Source organism: Anneissia japonica, unplaced genomic scaffold (assembly GCF_011630105.1).
Source record: "Anneissia japonica isolate Jap-2015-1 unplaced genomic scaffold, ASM1163010v1 scaffold172582_len1462937_cov174, whole genome shotgun sequence".
Classification (NCBI taxonomy): Eukaryota; Metazoa; Echinodermata; class Crinoidea; order Comatulida; family Comatulidae; genus Anneissia; species Anneissia japonica.
In genome coordinates, this window is record NW_022725666.1 from 1,000,686 (window position 1) to 1,018,784 (window position 18,099).

Genomic DNA, 18,099 nt, shown 5'->3' on the forward strand with positions numbered 1-18,099 from the left:
TAGATAATTTTATCGAATAGTAAGTACAATACCGAAACACGTCCTAAATAATAAAAAACATACATTTATTATTTCAGTAAATATTTTTTACAAAGCATTCCATGAAATTGACTACACTACTAATATATTGGACGTGCATGTGGTATAAACACAAGACATGCATGATCAATACAAAAGATAGCAAATATTGTGAACACATGCGTTATAAATAATTTATATTGGTCAATAGTATTTCTTTTCAGTCTACCGTACAAACCACCTTAGTAAAAACAATTTGTCAACAACAGACTTGTATAAATATGTATAAGTATAAATCTAACACATTTTACAATGTTAAGACTACTGAAGGTTCAGACCAGTAATCAAGCCAGATGCCTCTCAATCCTGGTGAGTGTCCCTCCCACAAATAAACTTGCATGCCCATTTTTTATATTCTTTCTAATATTATATGCTTACTTTGGATAGTCTAGCACACCAAACTGGAATTTCAGGATACTTTAACATAAGAAGTGAATAGCATATATATATAGTATTTTAAAAATCAGGTAACTTGAAACTTGAGTATGAAGTGTTTCTAGCTAGCATCTATAAATATACAATATGAGCATCCATCACTTTTACATGTTTATACAAATAGTTTTTTTAAGTGGAATTTATGAGAATGAATGAATAATGCTTAGAATTTAGCTTCATTGATAAATCCAAAACGGACAGGTGGATTAAATGTAAATATTTAAAGATGGAATGATGAATTGATTTGTAAAATAAAGCAGAAATCTTAATGATCATATGATTAAAGACAAACTGAGAAGATCACAATTCAAAATATTTTAACATGAATGATGCCTATATCACCAACACATTCAAATGTAAGATGACATCATAAATTAAATGTGATACATTATCTTCTGCGCAGATGGTAAAGAGACAATTAGAAAGTAAACCAATTTTGTTATGTCAGATTTTTAAAATATAATAATTACAAAACCCCAAAGTTTCCATTGGGGGGGGGGGGAGAAGAGGCGTCACCATGAACAGATTCAAAGTAAAACAATAAAAATAATAGTAATAACAATAATAATAATTTGTACAGTTATAAAAGTAACAGTTGTTCATTATTTATAGTAATGGCTAAGACAACTTTAATAGTAAGTCTATGAATGGATTGCTGGACACCGAACAGCACCCCAACGTTACACAAGCCTGGAACAGCAGAGCTACCATATTTATTCGAATAATCGCCCTAGGGCATTTATTGAGAATGGTTTTTTGAGCAGGCAATATTTGAGGGAGTCGTTTATCTTTATTTTTATGGTGTTTGGTTTTCATTTTAATGAATTCCGCCCACCGCAATGAGGTGATTTTTAACAAAAATGAAAAAAAAAACACCTATGCATTTTAGTTCTACCCATTTCCCTTAGTTTCAATTTCAATATCTGTTGGTATTAGAGCCTCTATGGGCTTTCCAGAAATTAGAGAAAAAGCAGAGAAATAAAAAAAGCAATTCACAGTCAAACACAAAAAGAAGGAAAAAGAAGAAAACAAATAAGAATATTGATGAAAGAGACAGGACTTTAAGGATCTGACAGAAGGATCAGTTCGAACATCCAGGGGAAGTTGGGGGGGGGGTGTCAGCAATGTTAAATAATAAATATATAAAAAGACGCCTGAAATGAGTGTGAATAGTGTGTATGAAAAGACAAGTCATGTGAATTGACAATCTGCTTGTATAAATATGCAAACTAAATATATCAAAATCAAAAACATTCATTACTTTGAAATCGTCATGGCAGTTTAATTTAATTTGAACTTGAGAACTATCAACCAACATCAAACACAAATATAATATTCAGAAAATACAGTAGAATGATTTTTAAAGCAATAATTTTGCAAATGGTTTCATTAAAGAAAAAGTAGATATTGATTTAAGGAGAATGGAAGAGTAGGATGCATGATTAGCAACAGGAAACATCCAAAATTTACCTGTTCTGGGATTGGATGGTATCCGTGGTTTGACAACAATCGATTTGTCAAACTTTCTCCTAAGTTCTGGTAAACCAGCAAATAAAAACCAACAGGAAGTTAAATCATCTTACAAAAAAATATACTAAGAAGAAAATTGAAAAAATCAAAAGCAAAAATCTGACAATAGGGCACAATGATAAGCAGCAATCAAACAGCATCATCTATACATATAATTTGAATTTATATAGTACTGTATATTAAATTGTTACTTCAATTTATATGGAAGTTTAAATTGTTACAAACATTTTCTCAAAAATAAGACACTATATACCACTCTTCTTCAGCACTTCAAAGTGCAGTTTGAATTATGGATGAAGTTTTAATAGATCAATTTATTGAATGATATTAATTTAAAGTTGTAATATATATTTAAAACCAGACATTACATGTATTGTATCAAAAATTTGAATCAAAATAGATTAAGGCAATCTATTTAGTAAAACTTTTTTTTTTCTGTAATACTGTTAAATCATGATGAGATATAGCCAACTCAACTATACACAAGGACAATAGCAGACTATATCTGCCGTGGTTCCAAATAATGTGCTGTATTGCTTGTTTTTCTTGCAAAATGGTGGCAATGAAAAAAAATTCAAAATGTCACACTTAAAAAGAGAGATTAAAGCACAGTTACCAGAATATCTAATTTTAATAAGATCTTAAATAAAGCTTATCTTATCAAAGTACTGTAATTCCATTCAGACTAGAAATTTATTGCAACTGTGGTTGCGATGCAATTTTTTGTAATCCAAAATTGAATACTCCTATTGGATATCAATCACAATATTAGGAACATTCTTAAAAATGACCACCATTGTAAGTAACTCTACTGACATTTTCTAATGTTGACTGAACGCAGCCAATTACTATCTGTGGAATTTGTTGTAATTCAGCGCGATTGGGAAAAAATAGGCGTATCACAACATTGATTACTATTGGTGTACTTACACACATGACAGTAGATTATGACGGAATGTGATTTGGTGCAATTAGTTGTAGCGACTGATCAGCTAATCAAATATTTATCAGTCAGCCAAAAAAAAAAATTGATTTAATAAGCCTATATATCAAAAGCTTATGGCCTTGCAGGATAAAATAGTAGTGGCAGCGAAAATGTACTATAGAATACTTACTCTTCCATCATGCGCTAAAAAAAATTGAAAAATGCAATGCAATATTTGTATTGCTTAATTTGTATGGTTAAGTTAACTTCCAATTAAAAAATTGAAGGAGAAAATATTTGCCCTGTCAATTAACAGACAGCATAAATAACTTTCCTGTACTTTTTGTGTAGGCCCTTAAACTGGCTGGATGGTAATAACTTATTAAGGATCAGTGAGAACTTTTATTTTCTATCCATTTCTAGTTTATAAATAGCTATAGTTTATCATGTTCATGGTTAGCAATTGCTGACTGCCGACGTGAAAATCTGTGGACTGTTGTTCACAACCTTTCCAATAGTGTATCACAAACAACAGTAGCTGCAAAAAAAAACACCCCCTTTGCATGGTCCTCAATTTAAAAGCGCCAAATATTCCAGTGAAATATGTTCGATGGAATATTTTCATCAGTAAGAAGTGCTGCATGTATTGAATCTACCATCTGTTTGATGAAAACTAATGTTCGTACTACATTATGAATTATTTATTTTCTATTGATTTACTGCTGTGACATGTTATGAGAAATTAAGGGCAAACTAAATATAACCACTTTAGCTCATCATTATACAACTCCAAAACCAAAACCCAAAGCATGGCCAGGCCGGGAAGAAATATTTTTTGTGCCTCCAACCACGAAAATTATCATGATCAAAATGCCCCTAGGATCAAATGTTATCTTTACATTACAGAATATAGTCCAGTGGCGGATCCAGGAATTTTAAATAGAGGGGGGTCAGGGAGGAACTTACAGACATATACCCCTTTTACACTGCAAGCAAAACTCTGGACACAACCCAGGATTTTGCAATACCCGGGATAGAAACTCCCGAGTTGTGGTTGGTGTAAACATCAAAAAATACAACTCGGGTTGGACAACCCCGGTGCATTCTAGTATCGCCAGTGTAAACAGCACCGAATTCGATTCCGGAGGTAGGCCTTACCTGGCACCTACCACCTACCGCAGCTGTGGTCAAGTAGGTCTAAACTTTGCTAGCAACAGGCTAGGCCTAGACACTTTTCAAATTAAACCCCCTACGCTCCAGAGTACACACTTGATATCAAAACTGCTGATTTAATTTGCATAATTTAAAAACAATCTGTATATAAATCCCTTCAATATTGACAATAATTGTGGCTTCGTCACGAAGAGAAACTCGAACGAATTGATGATCACCATTGCAGCAAAAATTGTGGGCAGTATTTGAACCCGAGTTCCTCTGGTGGAATGCTTACTGCACCCAGAACACCAGCCCTCAAAATTAGGGAAAGAGTACATCCGGAAAAAACAGGCGATGTAACATCAATGCTGGTTATAACTTTAGCTTTTCATAATAATCAGCAAGAGCCCTCAGGAATAAACCCAATGCAGCTGTTGAAAGTCTCAATAAGTCTCTCACCCAATCAAGGCCAGCTAGCCTACAGTAATAACTTTGAAGATCACAAATATTATATAAAATTAGTAACTGAACAACAGATTTTTTAAAATATTGATGATGATATTGCTGTTCTGCTGAGAAGTCAATTCAACATCTCCCGCATCAGCTGCTCTGCTTACGTTTCTGATAATTCTTTACTGCAGTGTGTTTTTTGCTGTTCTTTAATGCGTTTAATTCCCTTGTGTTCTTGAGTGGTGTGTGATATAGTAAAATATTATAATGAGGAAAAATATAGTTTAAGGTACTGTATAGAACTGTTAATAATAGATTGAATAGCAAAAATGGTCGACTCCAGCGACTAGTCCGCTCGATTTTTGTTGACAGGTAAGCTTGTGTGGTGTGAAGATTTGGGGATCTTCTTAATAATTAAACAATGTACAGCAGTAACTGCTGCATGTTGAACCTAGGGATTGTCTCAGACATTCAGTACAGTAATACTGTAATTAATTCATGTTAAATTTAATCATGCATTAAACATTTTTTTTCCCCTAAAAATGCCTTCGGGTAATGCTCAATGCCTCTGACCGCTGTCGCACACTTTTTCCAGTCCTGAGCATTGCTAAGAATGTTTTGAATAAAAACAAAAATATTATACAAGTGTAAAAGCTTTTGCAATAATAAACTTATTAGATAATGACAACTTCATTAAACCTACCTCTTTACTTTGATAATATTTTAAATCCCATGAGATATGTTCGAACATTAATTAATTACACAAGTATTTCATGTTATTTGTTACCTCATGAAAAATATAAATTAAGGGATTAATGTATAATATATTGAATGATCAAATAAATGTCTGGCCTACTGTACATATAAAATAAAATCAGGCAGTCAGCCCTACTTTTTTTTATGCTCACGCACAGCTGGCTACTCACAATTATGACTGATCGAACTGCGGTGTTTTACAACAAAAGCTGCAGCGATCTTGGTGTTGGGTTTGCAGAGATAAGGAAATCTTGAGCGCTCCTTGAAGAGCAATGAACCACATGTGTACCATAACAAGTACTGAGGGGTTTAGAAATGGGGTATAACTTTTTTTTACCTTACGAGTAATATCGCGAGTTGTCAATATAATTTCACTGGGTGGGCAATGGTTTAGTCTTACATGATTTGATGGAATTTCCAAGTCGAAATTTGGCATAAAAAAATGTGTTTCGCATAAAATTCACATAAATTCTATTAATAAGCATTGTTTTATCAAATGTAAATATTATTTAGCTTTTTAACACAAAATTTGATCTACTTTGATCACGGAGGCATGGGTCTGAACATGTGATCCCTTTTAACGATAAAAATGATTGCTATCCTGCAAGTTAGCCAAGAAGGGCAATGTTGCTCATTGAAAGTGATGGACTACGGCTACATCAAAATTTACTACAAAATCAGATTTTTAAGGTTATATTTGTTCATCGATTTGTAAAATCACTGAATACATTACGATTGTCTCACCAATACAGCACTGAACGACATCCCACCCAGCCGACTATTTTTAGCATAGACCAGGGACCTCCCTGGCAGCATACAAAGAGACTTGTTTCCTGCAGTTTGGTTAAGTGCCTTACAGTATGCAATTGAAGTACAGTATGCAATTGAAGTTGTGGAACTGCCTGCAGTGCCACACTTTGGTAGTTATCTTGCTAACGTTTTTGGATATTACCTACTGTACATTTTGTTTTTTAGTGTGGCGCTTATATTTTAAGCGTAGTGCTGTCTTCGTTATTTTTGCCTAAGCTAGTGGTCCTGCCACACTTAAGTATAGCTGGCAAGATCACTGTGAAACAAAAGTACAAAACAATCAAATCAAAACAAGTAACATTAAGAAAATTCCATTATAAAAATAAATTTTAAATGGTAAATTTTTAAAGACAATTAGATAACAATAAAACATACCTGTTTCTTTTTCATCTTGTCTTTCTGGTTCTTGTACTGGAGGTTTTGTTACTTCAATTTCAACTTGAGGAATATCTTCTACTGATTCTTCCGTCTTTCCTCCCTCATCCTCTTTCTCCTCATCCTCCTCTGATGCTGTTACCTCAGGCATTTCATTTACAACCTGCTCTACAACCTCCTCTGATTCATTCCCAATCTTTTTTAGCTCAGGTTCCAGGATCTCCTGTACTTCTCTGACTTCTGCTTCATCATTTAGTTGGTCATCTTCAGGCTCATCCACAGGTTCTTCCTCATCCACAGGTCCATGCTGACCAATGCCATTTTGCTTAGTGAGATCACTTTCACCATTATAAACATCACCATCTTCATGAAGTATATCAACATCTCCATTCTCTTTCATGACTTCTTCCTCTTCTACAACAGATTTATCTGGAACAACATCTCGTTCATCACCAATGATCTCAAATGTCTCACTGTCATGGGACTCACGTGCAACCTCTGAGTCTGACATTATGTGTTTTTTGATGAACTAGAAAAAAGAAATGGAAAATTAGACTTAAAGACATTACTGACGAATTAGGTGATCCGCAGCATCGGATAGTGATCTTATTATGATCATTATCTTGGTTAATTGAAAATTAATGATAATGAAGGAGGTTGTTGGTAACAGAATCAAACTGGTTATTTAAAAAGAAATAAAAATTTGTCGACATAAACGCGCGTATGGAATTGTTATTGGCCTTAAAAAACTGAAAAAAGTAAAGGTAAAAGTAAGAAGGTAGGGGAATAACCCAGAAACCCAGCATCATTGTGCTGAAATGCGTGGTCTGTGACTACCTAGCAGGCACTTCATGGTAGCTACATGTTCACATCATTCTACAACAGGGGCTGAAATGAACCATAACATCGGGCTACCCCCTGCTCTTTCGAAAGATGCAATGGGTTCTTAAAGTGCACACAAGCCAGATGTATACACTGGACCTCCATTTTAAGCCCTTATCCGAGAAGACTTGGTTCTACCAACTGAACCATTGGCGAGGAGCACCTGGAACCAGCGCCGATATTAAGGCTGAAGCCAGCGGCGCCTCCCGTCTTACTGCTCAGCCATTCGACTTTGTGAATCAGTGTCTGGAACCAAAAATATGTGAAAAAACATAAATTTTTCTAGCTTCCGTATGTGCTAAGTGCGTAAAAATGCGCACACGGTGCAAAAATTCTCAAAATGGCCAGAAACGTGCTCTGAATTAGTCAAAAAATGATTTTGAGCATATGCATACGTGCACGTCATGGCACGCACAGACGGCAATGGCACACGAATTTGACCCTTGATATGAAGTATACTTACTGTAGCGTCAAATTTCATTGAAATATGTCTGTTGATGAGGAATTTATGATCAATCATAGAATTTCACAAAATAATGTGTAAATAAATGATGTCACACTTGACCATGATGAAAATGAATATTTTTAAAAAAAGAATTGTCTCAGCTATAACATACTGAAATCTGGGGGACAATCAAGCCAGGATAAGCGAGATATGCTCAAATCAGTATAAAAATTATGAGGTCATTCATAGATATAAAAATATATAGATAAAAATTTAGATGGCAATATGGTGATGTCACAACATTATTTTGCCTTAAGTTTTTTTTAGTTTAAGATTGCTTTTCATTTTATATGGCTGAACAGTTTCTTTTTTACTTTTCTTTAATGTCCCTTTGAAAATTTGAATTGTCTTTTTCTTAGCGTAAGTCTTTTTTGTGAACTTTACTGTACATATTGTTTTGGACGCACCTGCGATTGAGAAGTGTGCCACTGATTGAAAAGTGTAGTTCCTAATAAATTATTAATGTCTGATCAGCCATAATGATTCATAAAACCACCTACAACTCTCAGAATATGAATTAAGATGTGGAGGTCACCGTTCATACTAAAGAGCTATAACTGATTAAAGACAGGCATATATTCACTGTATTTTGACACAAACAAGCGTACAGATTCATATGTTTGATGCACGCGTACAGGATTGTTATTGGCGCTAAAATGACTGAAAAAGAATGGAAATTTGTGAATACAATGTCAGGAACCCAAAATACTCTATGTAGAAAAAAAATAATTTTTAGCTTCCGTATGTGCTGTGAGCGTGAAAATACGTATTGCATCATAAATATGTATTTTATCATGAATGTATTTTTATCTAAAAGCAGATTATCTTAATACGAACATCTGTATACTAATAGCTGGAATATAAATCTATCTAAATTTGAGGTGACAATATAAATACAGTGGAAATCTGAGCATTGTAAATGTACCTAAACAAATTTTTAATTTACTGTGAGATATGGTTTTTCAATTTCAGCTATAATTGAAAAACCATCTCACAGTAAATTAAAAATTTGTTTAGGTACCTTAAGTCTACAAAATCTCTCAAAAGGGATTTAAGCAAATAAAAACCAATAGAGGGCAGCAAACATGATATGTACAGTTAAATTACTACACACATCCTCCATTGCAGTAAATACAGATCTCACTCCAGTTAAATTATAAGAATGAAAAACATTGGAGTTTGATTTTGAAACCAAGTTTTCCTGGTCATAGCAGCTTTGGTCCTTAAAATGGACATGAAATGGATTTCTTCATAGATACTTACCAAGTTTGTTTGAAGGTATAAATCCAATACATGTTAATACTGTTACAATATTTTATCAAACAACGACTTCATAAAATATATCGACAATCCGAAAGAAAACAACTATCATCATTACAATTCTCTACATACGTGGTCATCGGCTAGGGCTGGTAGTACTGTAGTATAGTAGTAAGCACTGGATTCTAGACTAGAGCCTAGGTTAGGTAGAACTAGCCTAGAGGCTAGGCATACAGGCCTGCTTCTCAACCTTTTTTAGGTGGCAACTTACTTGCAGAATGCAAATTCTGTGGCGACCCAAGGCATATACAATATTGTCATTGTCATACAAAAATGATATTGGCATGTTATGCGTTGATTACTTAGGCCCACAAGCCATATCAACCTCGGCTAAGTCGAACACAAAGTAGCGGTGAAAGATTGTTTTGATTTTTAATTATTGGATTGAATTGGATTGGATTTATTCGGTGTAAACACTAAGGATAGCCCACAGAAGTCTAGAAGACTTATTTCCAGTGGGGTCCTTCTGGTGGTGATTGGGCAGTACACTGGGAGACAATACCCTACTCTTTTCCAAAGAGTGTACTACATTCTTTAACATGCACATGGGCCATAAATGCACACGGGACCAACAGCTTAAATGTTTCATCCGAAAGATGGTGCACTATTGTAACTTCTATTTCAGCCCTCCAGCTGAAACACAAGGAGAGGCAGTGATGGGAATTGAACTGGGGACCTAGAGATCGCCACGGTTCAGCGCACACACAGTGGCTACCACCAGATTAGCCAACTGAGCTAAGCTGCTCTCATGGCTGCTCTACTTATGCACTTGTCAATTGTAGTCCCGGCTCCCCAGACCCGGGCCATAGCGGGGCACTGGCCGGGACTGAGCTGGGGACATACACTGCATGGTCGAAAGCTTGTGATTAAATGAATTTGTTAGTTTAAAAAGTGCTGTTTGTCCTTCATTTACTGTTAATCTCCACTCATGAATAAATGCCATAAATAATAATCCGAATTTGATGGGATTTTCTTTTCCGCAGCGAAATATTCAGCAGATCTTATTTTGTTAAGTGTTCTACATGTTAACATAAAATTTATGATATCCTCTTCATTTTCAGGGCAAAGAGGGCAGTATTTATCAACAGTAGAATCATATTTACATATATGGCATTAAGTTGGAAGGTACTGGATCTTGCTTTAAACTTTAAACTGCTTCTGTAGAAATCAGTTTAATTTTTTAAATAATCCTCCATTTTGGGGTATTCCTTAATTCTAAGATAATAAATAAGGGATGCTTTGTTGACTGCATTACTAAACCAGTTGAAATTACTCAACTCGATGTTACGTAGGGTTACCAGTGGTGTGGGTAAAGAATTCATCTCACAATTATTCAATGACTTTCTCACCGTATCTAAAAATTTATATCTCATGCTTTCTTCAGTACATTTTAAATACATAAAAGCATTGAATAAAAGTTTTGGCCACCTGTGGATTTCCATATTTTGTAGCCTTGAAAAATAATTTACTGTATATAGTGGAATGGTATGGATAGGTTGCCACCCTAAATCTCTAAGTAGTGCTTCAATTGGGGTATATGTCTGGTTGGACCTAGCGATTGGCGAGCCATGAGTAATTAGCACTGTACGTAGCGTAGCAGAGTCTAGGCCTGGCTACAGGTACATATTTACTTCGAAAATGTTGACATAGGAGACCTTTCAAATGAACCAGAAAACAGACTGACATAATAATAATAATAACAACTTTATTTTATAACGGTCAAAAAACTCGTTCACCCAAGTGGGTGTTCTTCCACGAGGCCGTATGGACATTAAACAAAATAATTGTGTTAGATTAAAATAATTAAGTGTTAGTACAAAGAAAAAACAAATATATATAATACATAATAATGGTTATTACATTACTATGTTTCTTTTTAAAAGTTCTAGTGTGCTTGAATTTTTTATATTGCTGTCTAAATTATTCCACAAAAGAGCCCCCCGGTAACATAGACTTCTTTTTTTATATTCCGTTCTTGGCTTGGGTACGTTAAGGTTGTCATTTGACCTAGTGTTGTATTTACTTTCTCTTTGAATAAATCTATTTTTTAAATAATTAGGAGCTAAGTCATTCATTATTTTGTACATTGTGATATTTTCATTAATGTTGAGCATTTGATCAAGATTAGGCCATAGTTGCCAACTTTCCACATGATTCTTTTGGCATAAGATACTATCACTCACAAAATCAAGTTAATACCCCGGCTACAAATTAAAATATAGGCCTAACTTTGAATTGCTCATTTAACAAAACCATGTAAGTTATCAAATTTGTATTTATACATTAAAGGTTTTCAACAATTAATGATTTACAAACACTTTCATTATACATAAAATCATTTGCAACCAGATACACTGTATATGCGAAGACAAAGACACATTAAATTGAAACATTTTCAGTTGAAAGCCAAGCACATCGAAATGAACAAAACTAACACTTTCAGGTTATCATAGCTGAAGTACAAAATTTAATATAATATATTTTTTAATATGAAACTTTGATAACGCACACATTACAAAGGTAAAGTGACCCACATGCCACACTTTAATTGCACTTTTATTTACTTTTATTAAAGTAAAGTTTTCACGATCTGAAGATGTTATGCGACCCATTAAAATTTTTCCGCGAACCAGACAATGGGTCGCAACCCATAGGTTGCAGAACGGTGCTCTAACCCGATTTACTTTTACAATACATAGGAAAGTGTCTACTTTACCTGTAAGCGGGCAGTAGACACAAAAATAATAAAAGTAATCTTATTCTTTCTACTGCGATGAGTTGATTATTAATCTGATGGACTATAGACGATACAATATTTTTTAATCCCCTACTAAAAGGGTTTATACAGGTTACCAACTCCAAAGGGCATAGTTTTATTCAGTTTGCCATTAATGGATTTCCTGGTTAAGATGATTTCCTGAAACGTACAATTTACAGAGACCAACTAGGAATATGCTAAGTCATGAACAATCACAAAGTACTATGGTAGAGGTTTAATAGACTAGTCTGACGGAAACAATAGTTCTCCAGATTTCCAGGATGGGCCTGGCTAATGGAGCTCTACTGAACACAAGATAAAAGGGTGTGTTGTGCATATTCATTTCATTCCAAATTGAAATATTCATGGTAAATTATTCAGTATACCTGTAGACCTCATTTCAGTATAGACCTGCCAAAGAATGGAACTTGCTTCCAAATGATAAAGGAAAAATGCAGCCAATATGAGCTTGAATGTTTTCAAAAATGTCATTTCCTAAATTTTGAATTTTATCTCTTTTTTTTTTCATATAGCCTTTGTTTTTGTTTTTGTTATTTTCATGTTCTTTCGTGTTTATTTTTTATCTAAAAATGTTTATACTATGATTGTGTTAATTTTAATTAGGATTCTAATATTCTAGACCTTGTTAAGAAAATAACTGGACCATTTGGGGGACCAGTACTTTTTCTGAAAATGTATACAGTCAAAAGAAAGAATAAATAAATATTAAAATACAGGTACATTATTAAAAGAAAAAGTGTAGCAGTGCAAATTAATGATTCCAGTGCTAGCTCTGGAATATATGAATTTTTTCCGAAGGGAAATGGGAAAGGGCACAGAGACTTTGTTGGGGTCAGGATCATAGGCTAATCCAGCTAGCCGTCCAGCCATCTTTTGGACGGCCAACAATTATTTAGGACTGCCACTTTTACCGTGACGGCTTGGATGGTTTGGCCTAAATCAGCTAGTCTACTGTACCTTTCAAATTCATTATATTCTTCAAATCTATCGTATGTTATATTAAACTAAAGCTAAATCATATTTACATTTGATAAAAACAACCTTTATTGATTGAATGTACGTTGTTTTCATACCAATATTCGGTGGGGATTCCCAAAAATGTAAGGCTTAACCATTGCCTGCCCGGTGGAAAGTTCACTTACAATATGCGTAGTGTTAAAAACATTTATACCCCGCTGGAAAATGGACAGTTCTGAGTTACCCACAAAGCATGCACATGGCTCTGCAAATACAATAGGCCCTACTTGAGATTCAGTTCCCCGACATGGTATTGTTGGTGTTTGTCACTCTCTGGTTATGAAATACCGTAGGCCTAAAGAAGATTTGTTGTTAACGTCACAAGTTAAATTTTATTAGTCAACAAAATACAGTAGGTCTAGGCCTATCACTCGAGGACCTAGATTAGAATTTACACTAGACAAAGGCGAGAGATGAAGATCAATCAATCAATCAATCAAAATATTTATATAGCACCAATATCCAGAAATGTTCAGTGGCACTGTCACACTTGTTCAGAATGCTCTTGGAAAAAGGAAAGCCTTTAGATTGCTCTTGAACACATTCACATTTGGAGAGTTCCGTATTTCAATGGGCCCTTTGTTCCATAAATATGGTGCAGCACAGGAAAAAGAACGCTTCCCAAAAGATCTGCATTGCCTAGAAATATTATATGAGTAACTGTAGCTGTGCCCAATCTATGCCTATAACTGAAATATCTTTGTGATAACTAATTCAACACTATTCGTTTGAAGACAAAATTCTAACATTTAAACACCTTTAAATGCCCTCTAAAGATCATAATTTTTAAATTTTTTCCTTACATTTGGGAGGGGGCGTGGCCCACCCATTGGCTCAGGGCCACGCCCACTGGCTTCCATTTTGAACAGCCTATTTCGTTTTTTCAGGCTAAGCCCCTGGTCAGGATATTGAAAAAAAAAAAAACCTTCCGGGGCACCGTCACTCATTAAAAGACATGCACAAAATTCTGTTTCTTTAAAATTAATTATATGTTAATTATTTGTAATAAAATCATTTTAAATGTGTATTATTAGTCCTCTTATTATTCCATCATATTTCCCTATTGCCTAATTTAATGAAATGTTTATAAAATGTGAGAAAAATGAGTTATCCCGTTTATTATCTGAAACTAAATTCAACAAATTACCGGTAGGTTTAAATTATTACACAAGAAAATGCTAAAACACAATGCGAATAATTTTATATAATAGTTTTAATGAACTTTCTGTTTCACTTGAGTTTTGTTTAGCCAGCTGAAAAACAACAAAATGTCCCATCTTGTGGGTCTTGAAAACTTATAAGCTTTCACAGTATTTTAAGCATTTAGATGTCTAGTTAAAATGATATTGAGTAGTTATCCAAAATGAATGATGATTTTTATTAGTCTATTTTTCACCCTAGCCCAAAAGCCTACAACAGGAGCCTCATAAGGACCCTAATGGTTGGGGGTGTACTTAGTGACAATGGCTAAAACTACAGTTTTTGCAGAGGTGATATTACACGTAGGTATACACCATTTTACAGGGTCTATTTTTAAACAGTGCCACCAAAGTCACTGAGGAACATCCAGCAGCCTATCCTGAGAAAATATTTCGTTTTTCACATATCTTCTGTTGAGTACTTCGACAACCAAAAACACTGCAGGTTTTATGCGCCCTATTTTCTGTGGGTTTTTTTTCATTTTGGCATTTTGTTTTTAAAATTAGTCTACAACAAGAAGGTATCACACCAGTCACAGAGCACAGACAAACACTGGTAACTGCGTAGAGCAAAATTCCTAGACCGCATTGGTAGTTGCCAGGTTGTCGAAACTTTTCATTTCAAATTTGGCGAAAATGGTGTATAGGCAGAAAAAATTTGCTTGATTGTGAGTAAGAACCTACCTGGACTGGACAACATGCTTAGAAGCAAACTACCACAAAACGTAAGTCAATGTTTTTTTTTTCTAAAATTAAGAAGACTCAGTGTCTTCCTTAATTTATTCACTAACTCAGTATGTCATGAATGTGACTATACTGAAATGAATTTGATCAAATGAGTCATGAAATTGATGACTAACATGTAGGGTAAAGTTTAAACCAAGATAGACTACTGTGGCATAATATTGCTGTGGAATAACATTGTCCCAAACATTTAGAATGTGAGTACAAGCAGTGCAATGAACAATGGAATTTAGAATTCTGTTTGATATAGTAAATACAAATTGGGTCATTCAAGCCCAAATGAGCCAGAAATTTAAAAGTTCCCCTGTGACTCCCCCCATCCCCCTTAGATTTTCCTTTAAAAAATTCTAAAAATACTTTGATAATGTCAAAAGAAAGAATCCAAAATTTCAGCTGCAATTTCCAAGCGGTTTTTAAGTTATATGTGATATAGCTTTGTAAAAATCCGTACGAAGTTAAAGGAGACGTTACAAGAATGAGAAAGAGGTGTGGTACCTAGATTTCAAAAGGTCATAACTTAAAAACCGCTTGGAAATTGAAGCTGAAGTTTTGGACTCTTTCTTTTGACCTATAAAGGTATTTTTTGAATTTTTTTTTCAGGAAAATCCAAGGGGGCTCACATGGACATGGTGGTTGATTTGAGCCAGAATGACCCAGATGAACATGTCCCTTATAAATACTCTAGTAGTCACCTTTTCTGGAAAGAAGAAGACTCCTTGCAATGTTTACATTGGCCTATCTGAAATGCTGGCAGCGCCCTACCCTGGTAGGCAGAAAATTCACAGAGTATAAGAAATGTATTGGATATCAGCATGCTGCTTATCTTTTATTTTGTTGTGCCAAAAATACGAAAGCTACATGGATGAAATTGACATATAACATAATTATATCTATTAGGAATCGACAAATAATAAAAATCTACGAAAATTATATTTTTCTACTTTTATTCAATTTTTGAAGTCATTTTCGTCTTATCTGTTCTGATGTTGGAAAGTGCAAATTTACCTTTTTTGGAAAGAAACTATTGTTGCGCTGGCTAGTTTTTTATATTGAAATCTGACATTTCAACTTCAACAACAGTAGGCCTACAGTAATGTAGATAATTTTAGCCAATGACAGTGCCAACTTTTCTCCAACAGGTGAGCTAGAGTCCACACCCAACAGATTTTACACACCCAACAGATTTTACCCACCCACTGGTGCTAAATTCTTATCTTAGCATGCAGAGATAAGCATACTTTTGTTGAATGTCCTTGGTTTGGGCCTATCAACTATGAGCCCAATCACACTTAATAGTTTGCTCAGGATCGCCTCAGAGCATTCTTAATTTAAGTGCAAGCGATCAATAAATTTTAAGCCAGCTCAAAGTCTTTTTAAAGTTGGCTCAGGTCCCCCAATGCGAGACCTGGGCTGACTCATCATCATATCTGAGCATAAACCATATACCATGTAACATTTCACACAAAAACCTGGTGTGACCCTGAGCCAATTTAAAATACTAGCTGAAAGAGGAACGGTCGTTTTGAGCCGACCATAGTTATTGGCGACCCTTGGCTGATATAATAAGCGTGATTGGGCTCTGTGACTACTGTAAGCCAATGCATCCTGCTTTTGATGGTCTGGGTTTTATCTATGACTTCTGTCATGTATTACGTCTGTGGTAGGATGTTTTTAATTGTAAATTTAAGATGTTTTAGTACATTTGTCAAATGAGAAACAAGTATTTTGAGGTAAATTTTTTTAGAAAAAAATACTTGTCCTAAAGGTTTTCAACAAAATTTTATTTAATTTTCTATCTGGCAACATACAGTATATTAAAACTTAGATCATTATAAATTCTATGATAATTTTATAGCACAAAACTTTAAAGTTCCATATTTCTGTAAATAAGAATAAAATATTGACATAGCTATATTTTCACTGAGAAAATATCTTATAATTTATGCCTGAATATATTGATAACAAGATGAATTCACAATTTATATATTTTTAAATATATTAATGTGCTATGATAATAAAGTAAATAATATTCCAACTTTATCTAAAGTATTTATGCATGATAAAAAAAATTCTACAGCCCAGCTTGAAAACAACCATTAGAAATGTTGTTCTGTGATCACAAATACATTAACAGAATATTCAATAGCAATTCTCAGAGGATCAGACCAACCATTAGAATTCATTCCTGATGAAGTACATTAATAAAAATAGCCACTGATGGCACTGACATGTTCATAAATAATTACTTAATTGAAAGCTAATTTGCGAATCATTGTGAATTCACTTGTTCGACATTAACAGGCACTCAGATCTCCCCTTTGTTTCTGGTTGGTTACAGATTCCTACGCCTTGGTATTAATTCACAACTTCCACAATGCAAAGGTGACTGTTATGTATTGATTTAATATTTGTTCCAAGTTCAAAATCCACAAATTTCAATCATCAAACTGTGCTTATCGAACATACAGTAGACACACAGGTGAGCTGACAACCAGCAATTACCTGTTTATTACTTTATTCTAATCACCTATAATGAAATCTTGGAATAATCATTAAACTTTATTATCAGATTTTAGAATATATTGGAAAAGGAATTTACAATTTTAAAAAAATTTACTTCCTGGAACACTCATTTAAAAAGCCTACAAAAGCGTTATGAAATTATCATTCATGGTTGGGTAGGGACCTGGGTTGTGTTTTGAATATTACTTATCATTATTAGGATAATGATTTTTAGCTTAACTGTTCGGAATTTAAGTAATATATGTCCCTATCTATTTTTATATTTATTTTTTAATTGATTGTTTATCTTGTTTTGGTGTAGTTATAATGTGAAGCACCTTTGAACATGACTACTTATGGAAAGGGTGCTATACAATTTGACCTCTGAAAGGTCATTGTTTGTCAAAAAACGAGTGCCTAAGACGACTGAAAAGCGGAGTTTCCTTCTTTCTTTTGGGACGAAGGTCCCAATGAAAAACACACTTGTGATATGTCTCGCACTTGTGATCAAATAACACACTGGCTCGCACTTTGGCAACACACTTTGGCAGTCAACTCGCCCCTAGAAAATCCACCCTTGGAAACTTGCCCCATAAAACAATGTACACTTCCTAGACCATGTCTCTTATACACATCT

General features: G+C 34.3%; 1 protein-coding gene across 5 annotated transcripts in view; it reads right to left on the reverse strand.

The window, feature by feature from the left end:
- LOC117112846 (LIM domain and actin-binding protein 1-like) overlaps positions 1-18,099 on the reverse strand; it is an 88,024-nt gene that overhangs the window by 55,646 nt on the left and 14,279 nt on the right. For 3 of the 5 annotated variants that reach the window (XM_033256039.1, XM_033256037.1, XM_033256038.1), the window contains exons 2-3: positions 6,515-7,043; positions 1,984-2,049 (exon numbers count right to left, since the gene is read on the reverse strand). In XM_033256039.1, the coding sequence (XP_033111930.1) occupies positions 1,984-2,049; positions 6,515-7,025 (577 nt within the window). In that variant the 5' untranslated portion in view covers positions 7,026-7,043. The remainder of the gene's footprint in view (positions 1-1,983; positions 2,050-6,514; positions 7,044-18,099) is intronic. The other 2 variants (XM_033256040.1, XM_033256041.1) reach the window with 1 other exon arrangement.